Source organism: Balaenoptera acutorostrata, chromosome 17 (genome assembly GCF_949987535.1).
Source record: "Balaenoptera acutorostrata chromosome 17, mBalAcu1.1, whole genome shotgun sequence".
NCBI classification, from domain to species: Eukaryota; Metazoa; Chordata; class Mammalia; order Artiodactyla; family Balaenopteridae; genus Balaenoptera; species Balaenoptera acutorostrata.
Genome location: NC_080080.1, coordinates 6724524 through 6739848, shown reverse-complemented (window position 1 = coordinate 6739848; position 15325 = coordinate 6724524). Strand labels below are relative to the sequence as shown.

The following is a 15325-nucleotide window of genomic DNA, read 5'->3' as shown; positions in this document are numbered from 1 at the left end:
AGTGTTAAATATTTTTCCATTAAACACAACTCTCCATTAAAATGTAGGACATTTTACTTTAACTGCTGAAAATTTTGCTTCTGGATTGAGATGTGCTGTAGGTGCAAATACACACCAGTTTTCATAGTATAAGATTTTTTAATGTAAAATACCTCATTAATATTTAAAAAATTATTGATTACATGTTGAAATAGTATTCTGGATATGTATGGTTAAACCATCTTATTAAAATAAATTCCACCTGTCTCTTTTCACTTTGCTAATGTGGCTGCTAGGAAATTTACAGTTATGCCTGTGGCTCATGTTATATTTCTGCTCTATGGCTATTCCATCCATTCTGTGCCCATCGAGTGCCAGCTCTCTGCTAAGTGCTTTACGTACATTTATCTCAAGGATATCCTAAAGGAACTCTTCGTGACGAGAGGTATTCCCTTCATTTTACAAGTGGGGAAAGAGAGGCTGGAAGAGGCAGCTTTGCCCAGAGCACCCAGCTGACTGGTGGCAGCCCCAAGCCTCTGTTTGGCTCCTCAGCCGGTGGCTGCAACCATTACCTGCTCAAGGGTAACTTACCAGGTCGAACTGGGCACGGATCACTGTGGTTTGTACATCTAAGTTGCTGCAGGTTTGCAGACCTGTTACCAGTGAGTGTGGCTAGGAAGACCAGGAGAAAATTGATTACCAGGATAAGATCTGACAGAGGAAGCTGGAACTTCCCCACATACCAGCTGCCATCTGAGGCTGGATCAAGTCCACCAAGATTGCCTGAGTACACCTGCCACTCTACTCCCCTCCCCTATCAAGAGCAAATAAGAGATTTTGACGTGTTCCATATCACCCCGGTATAAACCCAGACAGGGTAGCAATGAGGGATGAGATTTGTGGGAAGGCTAGTGCCATGTTGCACAGAACCCAAAGAAAAAAATCCAGAGACACTTAGGAAGTCCGCAGATGGGATACTGACAAAAGTCCACATTTGTTTTGAGAAGAGATGTTTTCTCATGTAATTCAATGTACATGAGTATACAACTTCAACTTTATGTCCGTTTTTCTTCCACAGCCATTTTTGGATAAGATTATCTCTCCATTTTTTAGCTACAGAGAAACACAAACACAAGCTGGCATTTTTATATGAGACCAGGATGTGTTTACTTTTGCAGTGGACTCTAAAAATGTCATCACCCCCTTGGTAGCTGTTTGGACACTAAAGGTACCTTGACACTTCCAAAAATATTTTGTTTTGTGATCATTTTGCCGAACTCAGACATGTGCAGTTTTATTGTAAAGTATTCTGCTAATGTGGACGGAATTGTTTTGCGTGTATCTCTACGCATACTGAGAAGAAAGAGTGGGTTAGGAGATGGACATAGATCTTTTTACTACTGTGGCAGTAATGTTTTACATTTCAACAGCGCCTTTCAAATCATGGCATCTTATAAAGCACCAGAGGTCGTGATAACTTGATGCATTGTTGAAATATAGTAAGTGCTTTGGCAGTCCAGCATCACATATCACACTTTTGGTCCAGGAAGTAGAGGATAGAGGGCTGCTGTTGCATAGAGGAAAACAATAAAACACATTTCTGTGATGGTTATATCTGGGAACTTTTCAGAGCACTTTTTGGGGTTTTCTCTGCAAATCTTTATTCTCATCAGATCGCAATAAAACAGGAAGAGAACAGCTGCTATTAGCGCACCTTTTACAAGCTCAGAAATAGAGACAGAGAAAGGTTTGGATCTTGAAAAGATTATCAAGTCAGGCTGTGATGGGGTCAACTACAGGGTCCCTGTCCCTTCTTCTCCCTGGCTCCTCTGTCCCCGCCTGACAGTGCCACAGGGCAGCCAACTGACCCTGGGCATGTCAATTCTTATTTTCCATTACTATTTTCTTGAGTGTTTATCTTCGAAATAGAGAAAGGCTGAGCACAGAGAAACGTCCCTCCTTTAAGCCTTCCTTATTCTCTTGCTCTGTCTCCTATGTGTCTTTTGCTTTCTCTTTTTTCTTTTTGTTCTCTTCATCTTCTTTTTCTCCCTTTTCCCCTCTCCTTTCCCCTTTTTCTTTACCTCCTACCTTTTTCACTCTCTTTCACCTAAGATCATACTTCTCTGTCCCCTTTGCTGGGAACGAATTAAAATCCTATGTGAGGTTCCCTTCTGGGGGAGACCAGGTTCAACCCGGGGGTTGTCAGTCTGGTTCAACACAAACTTTTGGGGGCATGTGCTTTCACACTTAGCCACTAGGGGGGGCCTGCGCAATATCTGTGGTTTTATTAGCTCCTGCAAGAAAGTACCAGGATGGCTCCCTTCCTGGAGAAAGAAGAAAGTGGCTGGACTCTAGCCGCTAGAGGAACTGGATTATCCATCCACCAACTAGCAAGAGAAGGAAACAGACTTGTAGGGTACATGGATACAGAGACAGGATAGGAGTCTTCAGGTACGTGAGTGACTGGGCTGAAAGGTTTGATCCCATTCATCCGTAGACATGGCTGGAGGGTGTGTGTGTGTGTGTGTCCAATTCTCCACTGAATACTTTTGGGTCACTTAAATGTTCTGAGCAACTGTTTCTTCATCTCTAAAAACGGGTGACTTGTGAGCTAGCAGATCTCTGTGGTTCCTTCTAGTTGTATTACTATATCTTGAATGCAGGAGGTTTTGGAAGGTTGGCTGAATAAAGTAGGAGAGAGCCACCAACAGACTAGCCAGTCCTCGGTGAAGGCGTCCCTGATTTATGGATGGACTTTGAACTTTGCAAAGGCTCCCAACTTTGAAGAGTTTCTCTGTGCCCCCCTCCACGTGTGCTAAGCCTTTTCAGTCATTCTTAAGGTTTGAAAATGCATTTCCTGCTGTAACGGACTGGAGCCGGGATCACAGTGAACATTTGTGGTGCCTTTCTCCCCGCCACATGAATGACTGATTTCTAGGTAATTCTGTGCCATGTTTTGGTGCTTGTCTTACACGACAAACTCATTTATCTCTGGTCGCTGGGAAGCGGTGCTGTTGGGGGACTGCATTTCAGGAGAAGTGGACTTGAACGAGTGTTGAGTACTTGCTGTGAACTGACCGCCCGGCTGGGCACTGGGGCTGTGGAGGTGAGCAGGCTGCAAGGACGGCGTGGTGGCAGAGCGGTCCACACGTGCCCGGAAACTGATGTGTTAAGTGTGGACAGGAGCACTTAACTGCTTAAATGCTGGTGGAGCGTAGAGGAGTGAGGCTCAAAACGCTTTAAATGCCATCAGTGCATATGACAAGCTTAATGCTTCAGTTGAAACCTCGCAGAATCCTGGGAGGTTGGTATTTCCTCTCCCTCTGCTCAGAGACATCAAGTAGTTGGCTCAAGATCACACAGCTAGTAAGCAGGAGAGCCGGGGGCCAAATCAAGGTCTCTCTGGCCCTCAGGCCAGTCAGATTTGGACACCATCACCCATGGCACTGCCGGGTCTCGTGGTAACTGGGATAGGATTCACCTTTTTTAAACAAAACGAATAGGAAGCTTGTAGTGTGAGCAGCAATTCAGTACAAACATGACAGTGACCTCACAGACTCTCTTCACGTTTGTTATCCTCTGATGACATGGAGTTTCTTTGGCTGTGTCTGACCCACTGCTGTTAGTGTCACAGAGGCCGGGGAAGTGCTGGCCATCTTTCTCCAGAGGTGGGTGCGGTGGTGGTGAGGGTGACAGGCGGGGATTCGGGCACACACTGCCATGTGGTGGTTGGCTGGAGCTGGAGGGACTTGCCGTGGGAGCGGTGCCTGAGATGGCGCAGTGACACCTGGCGAGGTTGATGTGGGAAGTGCCCCTCTGTCTCTGACGCTGAGGGGTTGTCTCCTGACTTGTGGATGTGAGGAGAAAGGGCAGCTGGAGTTGTCTCCTGCAGCTTCGGGCCTCCGGTCCAGGGCAGACACAAGCCACGCAGATGGCGTAGGCGGCCCAGTGCCTCTGGCTTGAGGCGGCTTTGTGCACGGCTAGTCCTTTGTACCCAGAAGGCGCGTGCACCAAGCCTGTGCTCAGCGAGTCCTGGTGTGCGCCCGGAGAGCTCTCTGTCTGGCCCGGCAGTCATTAGACCTGAGTTGCAGCACTACCTATAGTTGCTTGAAGAAAATCCACGACCTTTCCCAAGACCTGCTTTTCTCATCTTCAGAGGGACCAGAGGGTTAGTGCCTGCAGGATGGCCATCTCAGGACAACCAGCAGAGTCTGGTCAGGAAGGCGTGGAGGTGCCCCACAGCCAACAGCTTGGCCAGGTTGGTGGCTGGGGGTAATTTCCTGAGCCTCTCACAGAGACATTTGTCTCCTTTCTCCCTGGAGAGTCCCACATGGATTTTTGCGGTGCTGGGCACCTGCCCTCTTGGAAGGTTCTGTGAGAAGGAGGGGCCGGAGCCGAAGATTCAGTGCTTCGCTGTCAGCTTCCCAGGGTACAGCCCTCCTCCCCAGCTGCTGGCGAGACATGTCTGCCAACTATTTGGATGCGGGAGGGATGGGGTGTCCCAGACTGCTACCTGGGAGGGCAGGACAGGGAAGGCAGGGAGAGGAGGCTTTGGAGTCCTGTGGGCCTGGGATCCCTCGCTGACAGCGGTGGCACTTAAGCAAGGTATTAAACTGCTCTAAACCTCGGTTTCCTCATTTGTAATTGCTGATAAACAGTATCTTCCCTACAGGATGTTGAGAGAACTGAAAGTAGTGGGTACAAAGCCCCTGGCCTCCCACCTGGCACGTAGTACATGCTTAATAAAAACAGCAACTACTCCAGGGCTGGACTGTCACTGGGGCAGAAGGTTGGAATGGAAAGGAGGGTCTTAGACCAAGTGGTGAGGGGAGCAACGGAGCATCTGGTCCCCCTTACGGATCCCAGACTCTCTCCGTATCCCTTCTTCCCTCGAAAAGTGGCTGCCAGGGAATCACACCCTAGAATGTAAGTCCTGTGTTGTAAGGCATGGAAGCCAGAGGTCTGTGCATTCCACTCTAATGTTAAAGGAGAAAACGTTTCCCCTCAAATCCTTCCAACTGCCCTCCAGGACTGCCGGCATAAGTTGGGTTTTGGAGAGGTGGGCTCCTAAGCTCAGGTAGGTTATTTGACTGAGGGTGCACAGTGGGTCCCGGAAGATCTGGGACTGCAGAGTGTCCGCCCAGCTACACTCTGGGCTCCTGGTCCGAAACAGAGATGTGTGGTCCCAGGTCCTTCACTCAGTCTGTTGGGGCGATGCAGGTGCCCCCAGGAGCTACAGCTGGTTCAGAAAACCCAGAGAGCAGCCATACATAGGGGATAAACTCAACAAAGAACAACTAAGCACTTTCTATGTGCTGGAGACTGGGGATTTCATTGACAGTTGATATGCTTAATCCTCACAATTCTCTTAGGAAACAGGTTCTATTATCATTTCCACTTTACAGATGAGGAAACCAAGAGGTGAAGTAACTTGCCCAAGATAACACAGCTAGTGAGCAGCTAAGCCATGATTCTAAGTGCAGGCTGTCTGGTCCCAGAGGCCACACATTTAACTGTCTCATCTGACTGGCTCTTGCAAGTTTAGCCCAAAGAAGGACATGAAGAAGATTCTTACTGGGGACTCTGAAATGGCACCTCACCTGGAGCCAGGTCTGTCTAGGGGTGGAGCTTAAGAATGAGGGAAGTCCGGCTGGGACTTAGGGGCAGCTTAGAGCTCCTTGATTTCCACTCCCAGCATCTTTGGGCGTAGAGCTGCCTCTGTTTACATCAGGAGTACAGGCGGTTGCCTGGGGGGCTGGGAGGAAGATTCACTCCCGGAGGAGTGGCATGCCCATGGCTTATTCCTTCATCAAATATTTCTGGTGCCTCTCCATCTGTCCTAGTGCACTAAGCGCTGGGAACTTTCCCCATAAAACAAAACTCTAGCCCTGTCCCTGAGATGCTCGTGGTCTGATGAAAACACAGTTACAGCTCTCTCTGAGCGAGGCTCGACCAGCGCTGGTGGGACACAGAACAGTAACCAGCTTTGCTGGGGAAGTCCGGGAAGGCTGTCCAGGGACAGTGGCATTGAGGTCAGGACCTGAAGTGGGGATTTGGTGGGGCAAAGGCAGGACAGATGCGGAGTCTTTGGCCTGCTGGGGGGCACTGACTCTACACGGGAAATCTGAAAACGGACTGATGGAGGATTTATCGGGGATGGGGGTCGGGGCGTGTATGGACGGAGGACATGAGCACCCACGTGTGTCCAGGGGACGGGCCTGGGGCGCAGCTCCCTCCTCCGCATCCGGGCACAGCAGGTTTCTGCGCGAAGAGAATGACAACCCGGCGGCAAGTCGGGATGACAAGGCCGACCTGAAGGGCACGCGCTTTTATGTAATCGACCTCGGTACCGAGGGTCTCAGGGGTCGGCGCTGAGCGCGGGAGGCGCCGAGGGAGGACGGCGTGCCCACGTTATTTCCTAGCACATAGGAGGAGACAGCAACGCGAGATAAGTTAGGGAAGTCCAGGGAGCTTAAAGAGCAGGGCGGCTCGTCCCTCTGCCTTGCCCCAGAGCCCGCTGCGCCGAGCGCGGGCGCTGCTCGGCGTCCTCGCTCCCCGCCCGGCCCCTGACCCGACCCGGGGGCCGAGCGCGCAGCCCTCCTCCCGGAGTCGCTCGCTGGGTGACCTTGGGCGAGCCGCTTCACCTTCTGGGCCTCAGTTTCCCGGTCTCTGCGTCTGGCCACGCGGTAGCCGAGCCGTGGGGCTCCCCGCGCGCCCCCCGGGCCGTGGGCGAGCGCGGGGCGAGCGAGAAGCGCCGGGACGCCCCTCCCCGGCCCGTCCGCGCATCCGGGAACGGCCCCCTCTGGCGGCGCGCCGCTGCGGACGGCGGGCGGCGGGGCGCGGGCTCAGCGCGCAGGCGCGGCGGGCGGGGCCGGGCGCTCGGCGCGGCCGCTCGGAGAGCGCGGGGCGGCGCGCGCCGTGCGGGTGGTGGCTGAGGTCGTCGCTGGCGCCGGCTGGCTGGGCTCGCCCGGGACTGCCTCAGGCTCGCAAAGTGTGCCGCCGGCCCGGCCGGAGGGCCCGCCTGACCGCGCCGGCCCGTGGCGGGAGCGCGGGGGCCGCGTCCGGGAGGCAGCGGCCGCCAGCGCGGGGCAGTCGGCGGCCACCCCCTGGGGACCGGGGCTGCGCGGCCGCTTCCCGCCTCGCGGCGCCGCCGTCGCCGCCGCCGCCGCCGCCGCCAGGCCGACCGCCCGGCTTGGCTCCGCCGCGCCCCGGCCGCGGCGTCCGGCCCGGGTTCCGCGCCGCTAGGGCGCGGGCGGGGTCGGGGGTTGCGTGGCCGGCGCTGCCCGCCCGCCTCGAGTCCGCGTCCCGGGCCCGGGCGGCCGGCGAGCATGGAGGAGAAGTACCTGCCGGAGCTGATGGCGGAGAAGGACTCCCTGGACCCCTCCTTCACGCACGCCCTGCGGCTGGTGAACCAAGGTAGGGGCGCGCGCCGGCCGGCCGTTAACTGGCGCCCGCGGCCGTTGGGGACCCGGGAGCGGCGGGCCAGGGGGCCGGGGACCGGGAGGGTCGGGACCGGGGGGCAAGGCGGGAGCGTGGGGCTGGCTGGCCGTCGCCCTCGGGGTGACTGGAGGGGACCCAGGTCGCAACCTGGGGGCGTTCGGGGAGGGACCTGGGAGCGTACGGGACACCTGGGGAGCGCCGAGGTGTGTGTGCGCGTTGGGGAGACTCGGGAAGGAAGGAGGCTGAGGCGTTTGGCTAGGACTTGAAGGAAACCTTTGGGGCCTCGAGGGTACCCAAGGGAAACTTCTGGGTGGGGGACGGCGAACATCTGGGGGCTTCGTCGGGGCGGGGTTGAATGATCTCATTGGAGGGGGAGAGTGGGGCGGAGGACTCGGGGAACTAGTACGTTTGGCTTGTCTGGAGGGAAGGAACTGGAGCAAGCTGGAGGGAAATGGAAGGATTTGAGGGGATCGAATGCAGAAGAGGTGAAGGGAGCAGGTGCTTGGATTGTTGGTGAAGTTTGAGGACCTTTGGAGGAGGTGTGGGGTCAGACCCCAAGCACTTTGGAGGAGCAGGGCCAGCGGTCCCAGTGGCAGAGACCCGTTTCCTGTCGCATCCCCTCTTTGTCCCGGGTCCAGGCTCTAGCCGCCCTCCCTGGGGGTGGGCAGCTCATGCCAAGCCTTGCCGGCTGGCCCTCGAGGGCCATTAGGGGAGAAGAGGCCCACCCCGGAGCCCGCTTCTTGGCTTGCTTGTCGTCTCTTTGGGAGGCTCTGGCTGGGGACTCGGAACGCTGGCCGCGGAGTCTCTGCTGCCTCTGCCATCTTAGCACTACTCCGGCCAGCTCAGGGTGTGAGCAGCCCTGGGGAATGCAGGCCACGGGTTGCAGGGGGTACAGGGGCGTATGGAGGCGGGCGGGCCCAGGACAGTGTTCCCAGGCTTGTTCCTCCTCAGGCTTCCTGAGTAATCTTCTGGGATGGACGGTAAATTAAGCCTGCCTTCCCGGGAGCAGCCCTTTATTCCTCCTGGATCTGGGAATACGTGTCTCAGAGAAAGCTGGGTTTGGGAGCCACTGGTCTACTGTTTCTTTGGGTGATGACAGACACATTATCTGGTCGGATCTGTTACCTTTTGCTTGAATCACTCACTGTGCCTTGACAGTCTGTGCTTCCTGACTCAGGCGGGTCTGCGGGTCTTAATGCTGGCCCTGGCTTTTTTATTGTTGGAAGTGAAAGATGAGGCAGACATATTCTGCTTGTGTATAGATAATCTATATTTTAAAACAGCGACCTCCGGTATTTGCGCGTTGCAACCAGTTCTTCCGAGTAGGGTGTGCGTGTTGTTGACTGAGGGTGGTGGTGGAGAGACTCACTGTCTCCAAGAATTTAAGCTTGATATTTAGTTTGTTGAACGGAGATTGGTTCACAGAGCTTCCCCATTTAATTTTAATTGTAGGCTTATTTTTATTTCTTTAATAACAAGGGGTTGTGAAGAAGTAACGGGCATGCATTAAAGTAAGAGAATTTTAAGTTTTATGGCCATGCTCTTCCGAACAGCCCAACAGTTAGGTTTGTACTCCTTGCTCTTTGTGATTTACATATATCTTTTGTTGCCTGCTGGGCTGTCATCTCTTTGAAAGATATTTCTTTGTACATTGTGTGAGATCACTGGCGTTAGAAATATTCTGGATTGTAGAACGAGTGCACTTTTCTTAATAAAGAAGCTGAATCAAAGTTACGTTGTACTCAATTAAGGAAGCAGTTTAACAAAAGTGTAGTAAGTTATTTTATTTTAAAAGTCAGAATTATTTTTCTGTGCCAGGTTGCTGCAGTACATTCATTCTAATACATTCAAAATTCTTTTGGTTTCTGTGTTTTTACCTGTGGTAATTGCCTCCAGTTATTTGAAACAGATCTTGGACAGTGTTGCCATTTAGTGTTTTTTTTAAGACCTTAAACCGGATTACCTTACTTTTCCATCAAAAATGTAGTTCTTACAAGAAGCACGCTTCTCACATTGAACATTATGTGGAGGAAGAAAGAGATACTGCTCAGGTGCTCTTATTACTGTTAATTTAATTATTCCAGACTAAAATGTTTTCCCCTTAAATCACAGGCTGGTATCTGGAATGCAGAACCCTATCATTTAAAATATTAATTATGCTCTGTTACGTAACTTCAGAATTACAAGTGCATTTCTAAAACATAGTGTCTTAAATCTGAATTGGCTATTAGGAAACTTTGATTTTAAATCTGATAATCATCTTGTGAGTGGCTATTGAGAGCATTTTTATTCTTTTTTACCTGTATTTTTGACTGTTTGCATCTAAAGGAGGCACCTGGTTTTTCAGATGTTATTCTGAATCTTGATACTGGAATCCGAATTCGGTCACTAACTTGTACAGTGCTGATGAGTCAGCAGTGCACACCTCTGTTTTATTATGGAGTGGCATGCAATAGATAGACGTGATGGTTAACCTCTCCAAATGCTCACAGTACCTTTGTTTGCGTAGTGTTCTAAAGTTTCTGAGCCTCTTTCCGGCACATGCTGTCTGCTTGTGTTCTCACACTTGCGCGCTGGTGAAGCAGCCTTTGATGTCTCCATTTTTCAGGGGAGGGAGCTGAGGATCTCAGCTATGGGAGCTCGTAGGTAACTGAGATAGGTTAATCTGAACTCAGGTGTTTGGTCTCATAAGGCGCTTGTTCTCCCTACTTATGCCTTCCCCAAAAGATGGCTCTGAAACATTTCACACATGCTAATTTACCTGCAGAAATCGATATAACTAATATGCTTGTTTTGTGTCAACTTCCTGTTGATTTTGTTAAAAAGTTTGTTTCTGTGCTTGTCTAGTGGTCTTCTTTGAAGAAACAAACATTCACCGTAGATTTATCCTACAGGATTTTAGTGCTCAGGTCAAGAGGCATTTTTGAATTAAAGCTCTCTGGAGACCAATATATGACTTCAGTAATCAACACACTATGATAATGAAACAGTTGATAAATGAGGTGTGGTCATTTTTTAAAAAATTCAGCATTTGTAAACATGTTCAACTTCCTAGCTGAATTACTTTTTTTCCTAATAATCCTTAAGTAAGAACTTGAGCTGGGATCACGTCAAGATGTATGCTTCTCTGCTAACATAGGTCGGCTTTTACACTTTCCAGGCTTGTGTTTCGTAGTGGACATTAGTTCCTGACTTTTATTTCTGTTTTCTCAGGATAACTGATTTTCCTTCCCCCCACCCCTCAAATATCGAATGCTTTTGTTTCTTTGCCAATAGTAATGGGTAATGTTTACTTGATGTTAAACCGAATCAAATAAAATAGACTTTTTTAAATCGCCCCTCTGCCCCCCCCTAAACACCACTGCCTATAGAGTGAGTTGACATTGCAGTTTCTTGCCAAGGAGGTTAATTGGAGATGAAAGTAGCATTGCATGTTTTATATTATATTTGCTAGTAGGGGATGTGCTGACTCTTACTAAAAAAACATCTTCAGAAATGTCTTACGCATTATAATTTAATCCAGTTCTCTGGTATTGCTTTGGATGTTTTTCAATCCAAGCCAAGTAACCATTAAATAAGATTACATAACCCTGTATTTTTAATTATCTGATGTAATATATGGATTGGTGGCTGGTTCACTGCCAAGTTATGTTTAGTGGTTGGTTACAAGAGGAAGTGGAGCAAAGGATTCCAGATTATGGTGGTCTATTCAGGTCGAGATAAATAAGTGTTTTTCATATTACATAAATTTCTCTAATAATAGGACTCTTAGCATTACTCAGGATATGTGTGAGGGGTAAACATGTATAAAGGAAGGATCATTATTTTGCCTTAAGTGCATCTCTTTGTTCAACAAAACTCAATGGCTTAAGAGTTTCATTTTGGGAGATCCTTTTTGTAAATTTTTTTGATTGCTTGCGTGTTGTCAGGCGTTTAAAGTAAGAGAGAAGAATGAGAATGAAAATTGCAGAGTTATATTTAGCTGTGGTGCCTTCATGTCATAGTGTGTGATTCTCTGCTTCATCCAGAGAAAGATGTGGTTATTTAAGTTTTTAATAGTTTTTCTTAGGGTTATCAGGTTTTGTTTTTTGTAAGAAAATGGATGCATGACTCACATTTTTAGATAAACCATTTCTGAATTTTTTACAGTGTGTTATGATTCAAAGGGATCCAGTGATTGTCAGTTACCGTGTTTTGGTATCTGGACGTTAGTAGCAGGTTTATTTGAGAACCTGCCACGCGGGGCATTTGTGTTGGTCCTGAAGGTAGAGAGGGAAAAACAGTCTCTGCTCTTGAGGAATGTCTGCTCTCTCTGCATTAGATTGAGAGTGAGCTTTAAGTTTATAGATGCCCTCTCCTTTCCTAAGGAATGTCTTATTAGCCTTCAGCTATTCTTTTGAAATATTTAGTGACAGGCAGTTTAGATTTAACTCTCAGTCTAGGAACATTTTCAAAGTGCTTCTCTGCCTGGTTAGGTCTATAATCTCAATACTGAGAACAGCCCAGAAATGTAGAGGCTATTAGCCTAATATTTCACTTGTAGAAATCAAGACTCCAACAATAAAGTTGAGTCACCCAGAGTGACATACTTATAAAATGTCCAAGTGGAGGTTCAAGCTTTGTTCTTCTCCAAGCCCATTGTTCTTTACCATATCACACTGACCCTTGGACGTATAAAGGGTCAAGGTCTGATGGTACAGTTAGTAATGACAGAAGGGGGATTCAAACTCTGGCCTCTTATGCGCAGTTTGTTCTTTTCTCCCTAGCCAGTGCCGGAATTGAAAGATGGGTTATGTAGCCTCCGTTGTTATACTTTATCCTTCCAACTTCTGCGGTAGGTATCTCCTCTGACCACTTACCTCCCCCGCAGATGGGTTAGAGTGCCTATTTTCAGGTCCCGAAGCAGCCGCTGCCTAAGTCTCTGATGGGGTGATAGTCATCAGACTGTACTGATTGGATCTCTGTCTTCCCTGGGAGAGTGTGGGATGCTTGGGAGGCAGGGCTTGGTCTTACATGTCTTTGCGTCTTCAGCACCTCGTATAATTCTTGGTACGTATCCCTGGCAAACTCCAGTCTTCGTTTCAGTGTTGTGTTTTAATTCTCATAACGGTAGAAGAGTTAGAAAGTATATTTGGAGTTTGGCAGTCATTAAAGGCTTGGCTCTTTACCACTTTAGAGCCCCTGAGTTGGGGGTAGGAGGAAGTCACCAACAGCTCTGCAGACAGAAATGAAAGGAACTTCTAAGTGAAATGCAGTGTTAAACAAGCAGAAGAACATCCCAGGGCTCTGTACACGTGATGGAACAGTAGGGGTCCTTCTCAGGAGGTAATGAGAAGATGTTATCAGATCTGCTTTGAATCAGATGCTTATTTACTTTTATTCTTTCTTGAGGAACTTATTAGCCAGTGCACTGTAATACAATTAGCTCTCCTTCCCTAAACTCCTAATGAGATTTCTTATGAAAGGATTAAACCAGAAATTTGGAGGCCCTCGTCACTTGCTGAATAAGCCTTCTTACCTGAAGGAGTTAATCTTCAATCTCAGATGTCAGATAGACACCCAAAGCCCAAGGAGCAATTGGGGTCACAGATGGAATGCCAGCAGCAACTTGGGTATCACAAGACCCTTTGCTTGTTGTCATCGTTCCCCGTGAGTGGAGATAGAATGGTTTTTACGTTTCATCAAAAAATAGAAGTAGAGTGTTCCTTAGCATTGGAATAATGATTATAATAAAAGCTGCCAAATCGAGGGCCTCTGTGCCACGTGCTTCCTATGCATTGTCTCTCATCCCCACAAGATCTTGCGAGGTAGGTGGTTTTATCCCCTGCCCGCCTCCTTTGTTTTTTCCAGTGAGGCATCTGAGGCTCAAAAGGGTAAAGTAACTTGCCCAGTCTAGGTATGCAGCTTTAAGCAGTCAGGCTGAACTTTTAAATCAAGTCTGCAGTGTTTTGATAGGATACTTTAAGAGGCAAAGGGGTGGAACCCAACATTGTTGTTTGTTTTTAAATAAGAGTTTCATTGTAGTAGAAGCCAGTTAGGAATTTCCATTTGTGATGATGAATTTTTAAAAGAGGTTCCTGAAAATGTGTTTTACCAAAAAAGGCAAGCTCCTTTTTTTCCTGTGTTCTCCGGCAGTACTTTTCAGTGTTCAGTAAGCATTCAAGGTAAGGATTTTTAATTATGTATATTTCAGTAGTCAAGGAGAAAATAGAAAACTTTCTGTATTGAAAATTAGTCATCTCTTGATAAAGCTCTGTCTCTCTTGAAGGAATCTCTCAGAGGCACAGGGCTCTTTGTATTGGTATTTTAATACTCTATCACAGACACAATTGGTATGATATCAGGGATTTATAGTCAGTTTATGGTATGTTTAAAAATTCTCCATTTTCTAAAAATAGGCTCATAAAAGAAAAAAAAAGTGCCTAGAACATACAAGAACATATTCCTGCAGATAATGGTTTTGGCCTTCTGAAGGGGGGTGGTGTTTGAATATACTTGAGTGCAATTGTTAATAATCGTAGTTACTGTTAATCAAGAACCTTTTCTGGGTTAGATGCTTTATGTACATTATTTCATTTAATTTTTCTAACAGTTGTCCTAAAAGAGTAAATCATTTTACCTTATTTTATAGGTGAGAAAACTGAGGGCAGGAAGGTTAAATAATTTGCCTAAGATTCAGACAGCTAACCAGCCGGGATTCAGATCTGTATCTGCCCATCTCCAGGACGCTGTACCGCATAGCTTACCTGCAAGCTCCAGGCAGAGGTGGGAGCTTTCGTTGTGGCTGGGTTTTCATGTTGACTCCCCTGGGAAGATCTCTGTCATGCAGCTCTTAAAATGCACTGCCCGGCATCGGACTGGTTATCCGTGAGCAGAGCCGATTGCACAGAGGGGCAGACAGTGGTGTGACCACGTGGGGTACGAGCTGTGTGACCACGGGCAGCGCGGAAAGTCTGGTGGATGCGTTTCCATGGGGAGCGGCGTTACTTCACAGGGAAGAGCTTCTAAAAGGGCCGCGGGATTATGGGAGGCAACAACTTTCTAGTTTGTAACCCTGTGCCAGTTACTTAACTTCTCGGAGCCTCAGCTTCTCATTTTTAAAGTTGGAGACCTTATACCTGCTTTGTGGGGTGGTTGTGTTAGGTTTGAGGTAAGTACAGTGTCTGACACGCAATAAGTGCTAGACAGACATTACCTGCTCATTTCACAGAATTGCCTGAGAGAGGTGTATGCGTACTGGCAGCACTTTGCAGAGTAAAGTATATAATAAGAACTTAATACATAAGTCATCCAGTTTCATTCCTCAGGTTAATTTTATGTTTTAGAATGATTTTAGTTTTCCAATCCTGGAGATACTGAAGGGGAAACTCATTCTTTAGGAAGCCTCTTTCATTAATATCATGTACAAAATTAGCAGCAACTCTGATTGATTTTTATTATGCTATTCAAGACGCAGCACCTGAAGCTTCCATTAACAAATGAGGCTTCCATAAACAGATTTATGACTGCACATCTTAAAACATGTCTGGGCACTCAGCAGCCTCTCTCCACAAGCACAAGGTATCTTACTCTGAATTGGTAAGCTTTAAATTTCCATAATTTTTTACATTTCCATAATTTTTCACCAATCAGCCCCTGCTGCTATTTTAAGGACTTTAAAAGGTGTTCTGGCATATTATTGACGTTCTTTCTTGGTATGATAAAGAGCGTGAGTGTGTGAGAGCACCCTTTTTGATCTCTGTGTTTGATATGAATCTTACACTTGGGGTCACTGTTGGTTCAAGCTCCCATGGAGAAATTGTAATGGAGAGAAGGAGGGAGAAGGGACAGTTTTCATCCTTGTCATTTTTCCTTATTCTCCCCCCCCGCCACTTCAGTTTCTTGTGCCACTTGTGCTCTATTCTTC

The 15325-nt window shown here is 48.2% G+C and overlaps 1 protein-coding gene across 3 annotated transcripts in view; it reads left to right on the top strand.

The window, feature by feature from the left end:
- Window positions 1-6861: 6861 nt before the first annotated feature.
- The window catches only part of KHDRBS3 (KH RNA binding domain containing, signal transduction associated 3), a 182933-nt gene continuing 174469 nt past the window's right edge, over window positions 6862-15325 (top strand). Inside the window, exon 1 of one of the 3 annotated variants that reach the window (XM_057532293.1) lies at window positions 6862-7395. In XM_057532293.1, coding sequence (XP_057388276.1) covers window positions 7308-7395 — 88 coding nt within the window. In that variant the 5' untranslated portion in view covers window positions 6862-7307. The remainder of the gene's footprint in view (window positions 7396-15325) is intronic. The other 2 variants (XM_057532292.1, XM_057532291.1) reach the window with 2 other exon arrangements.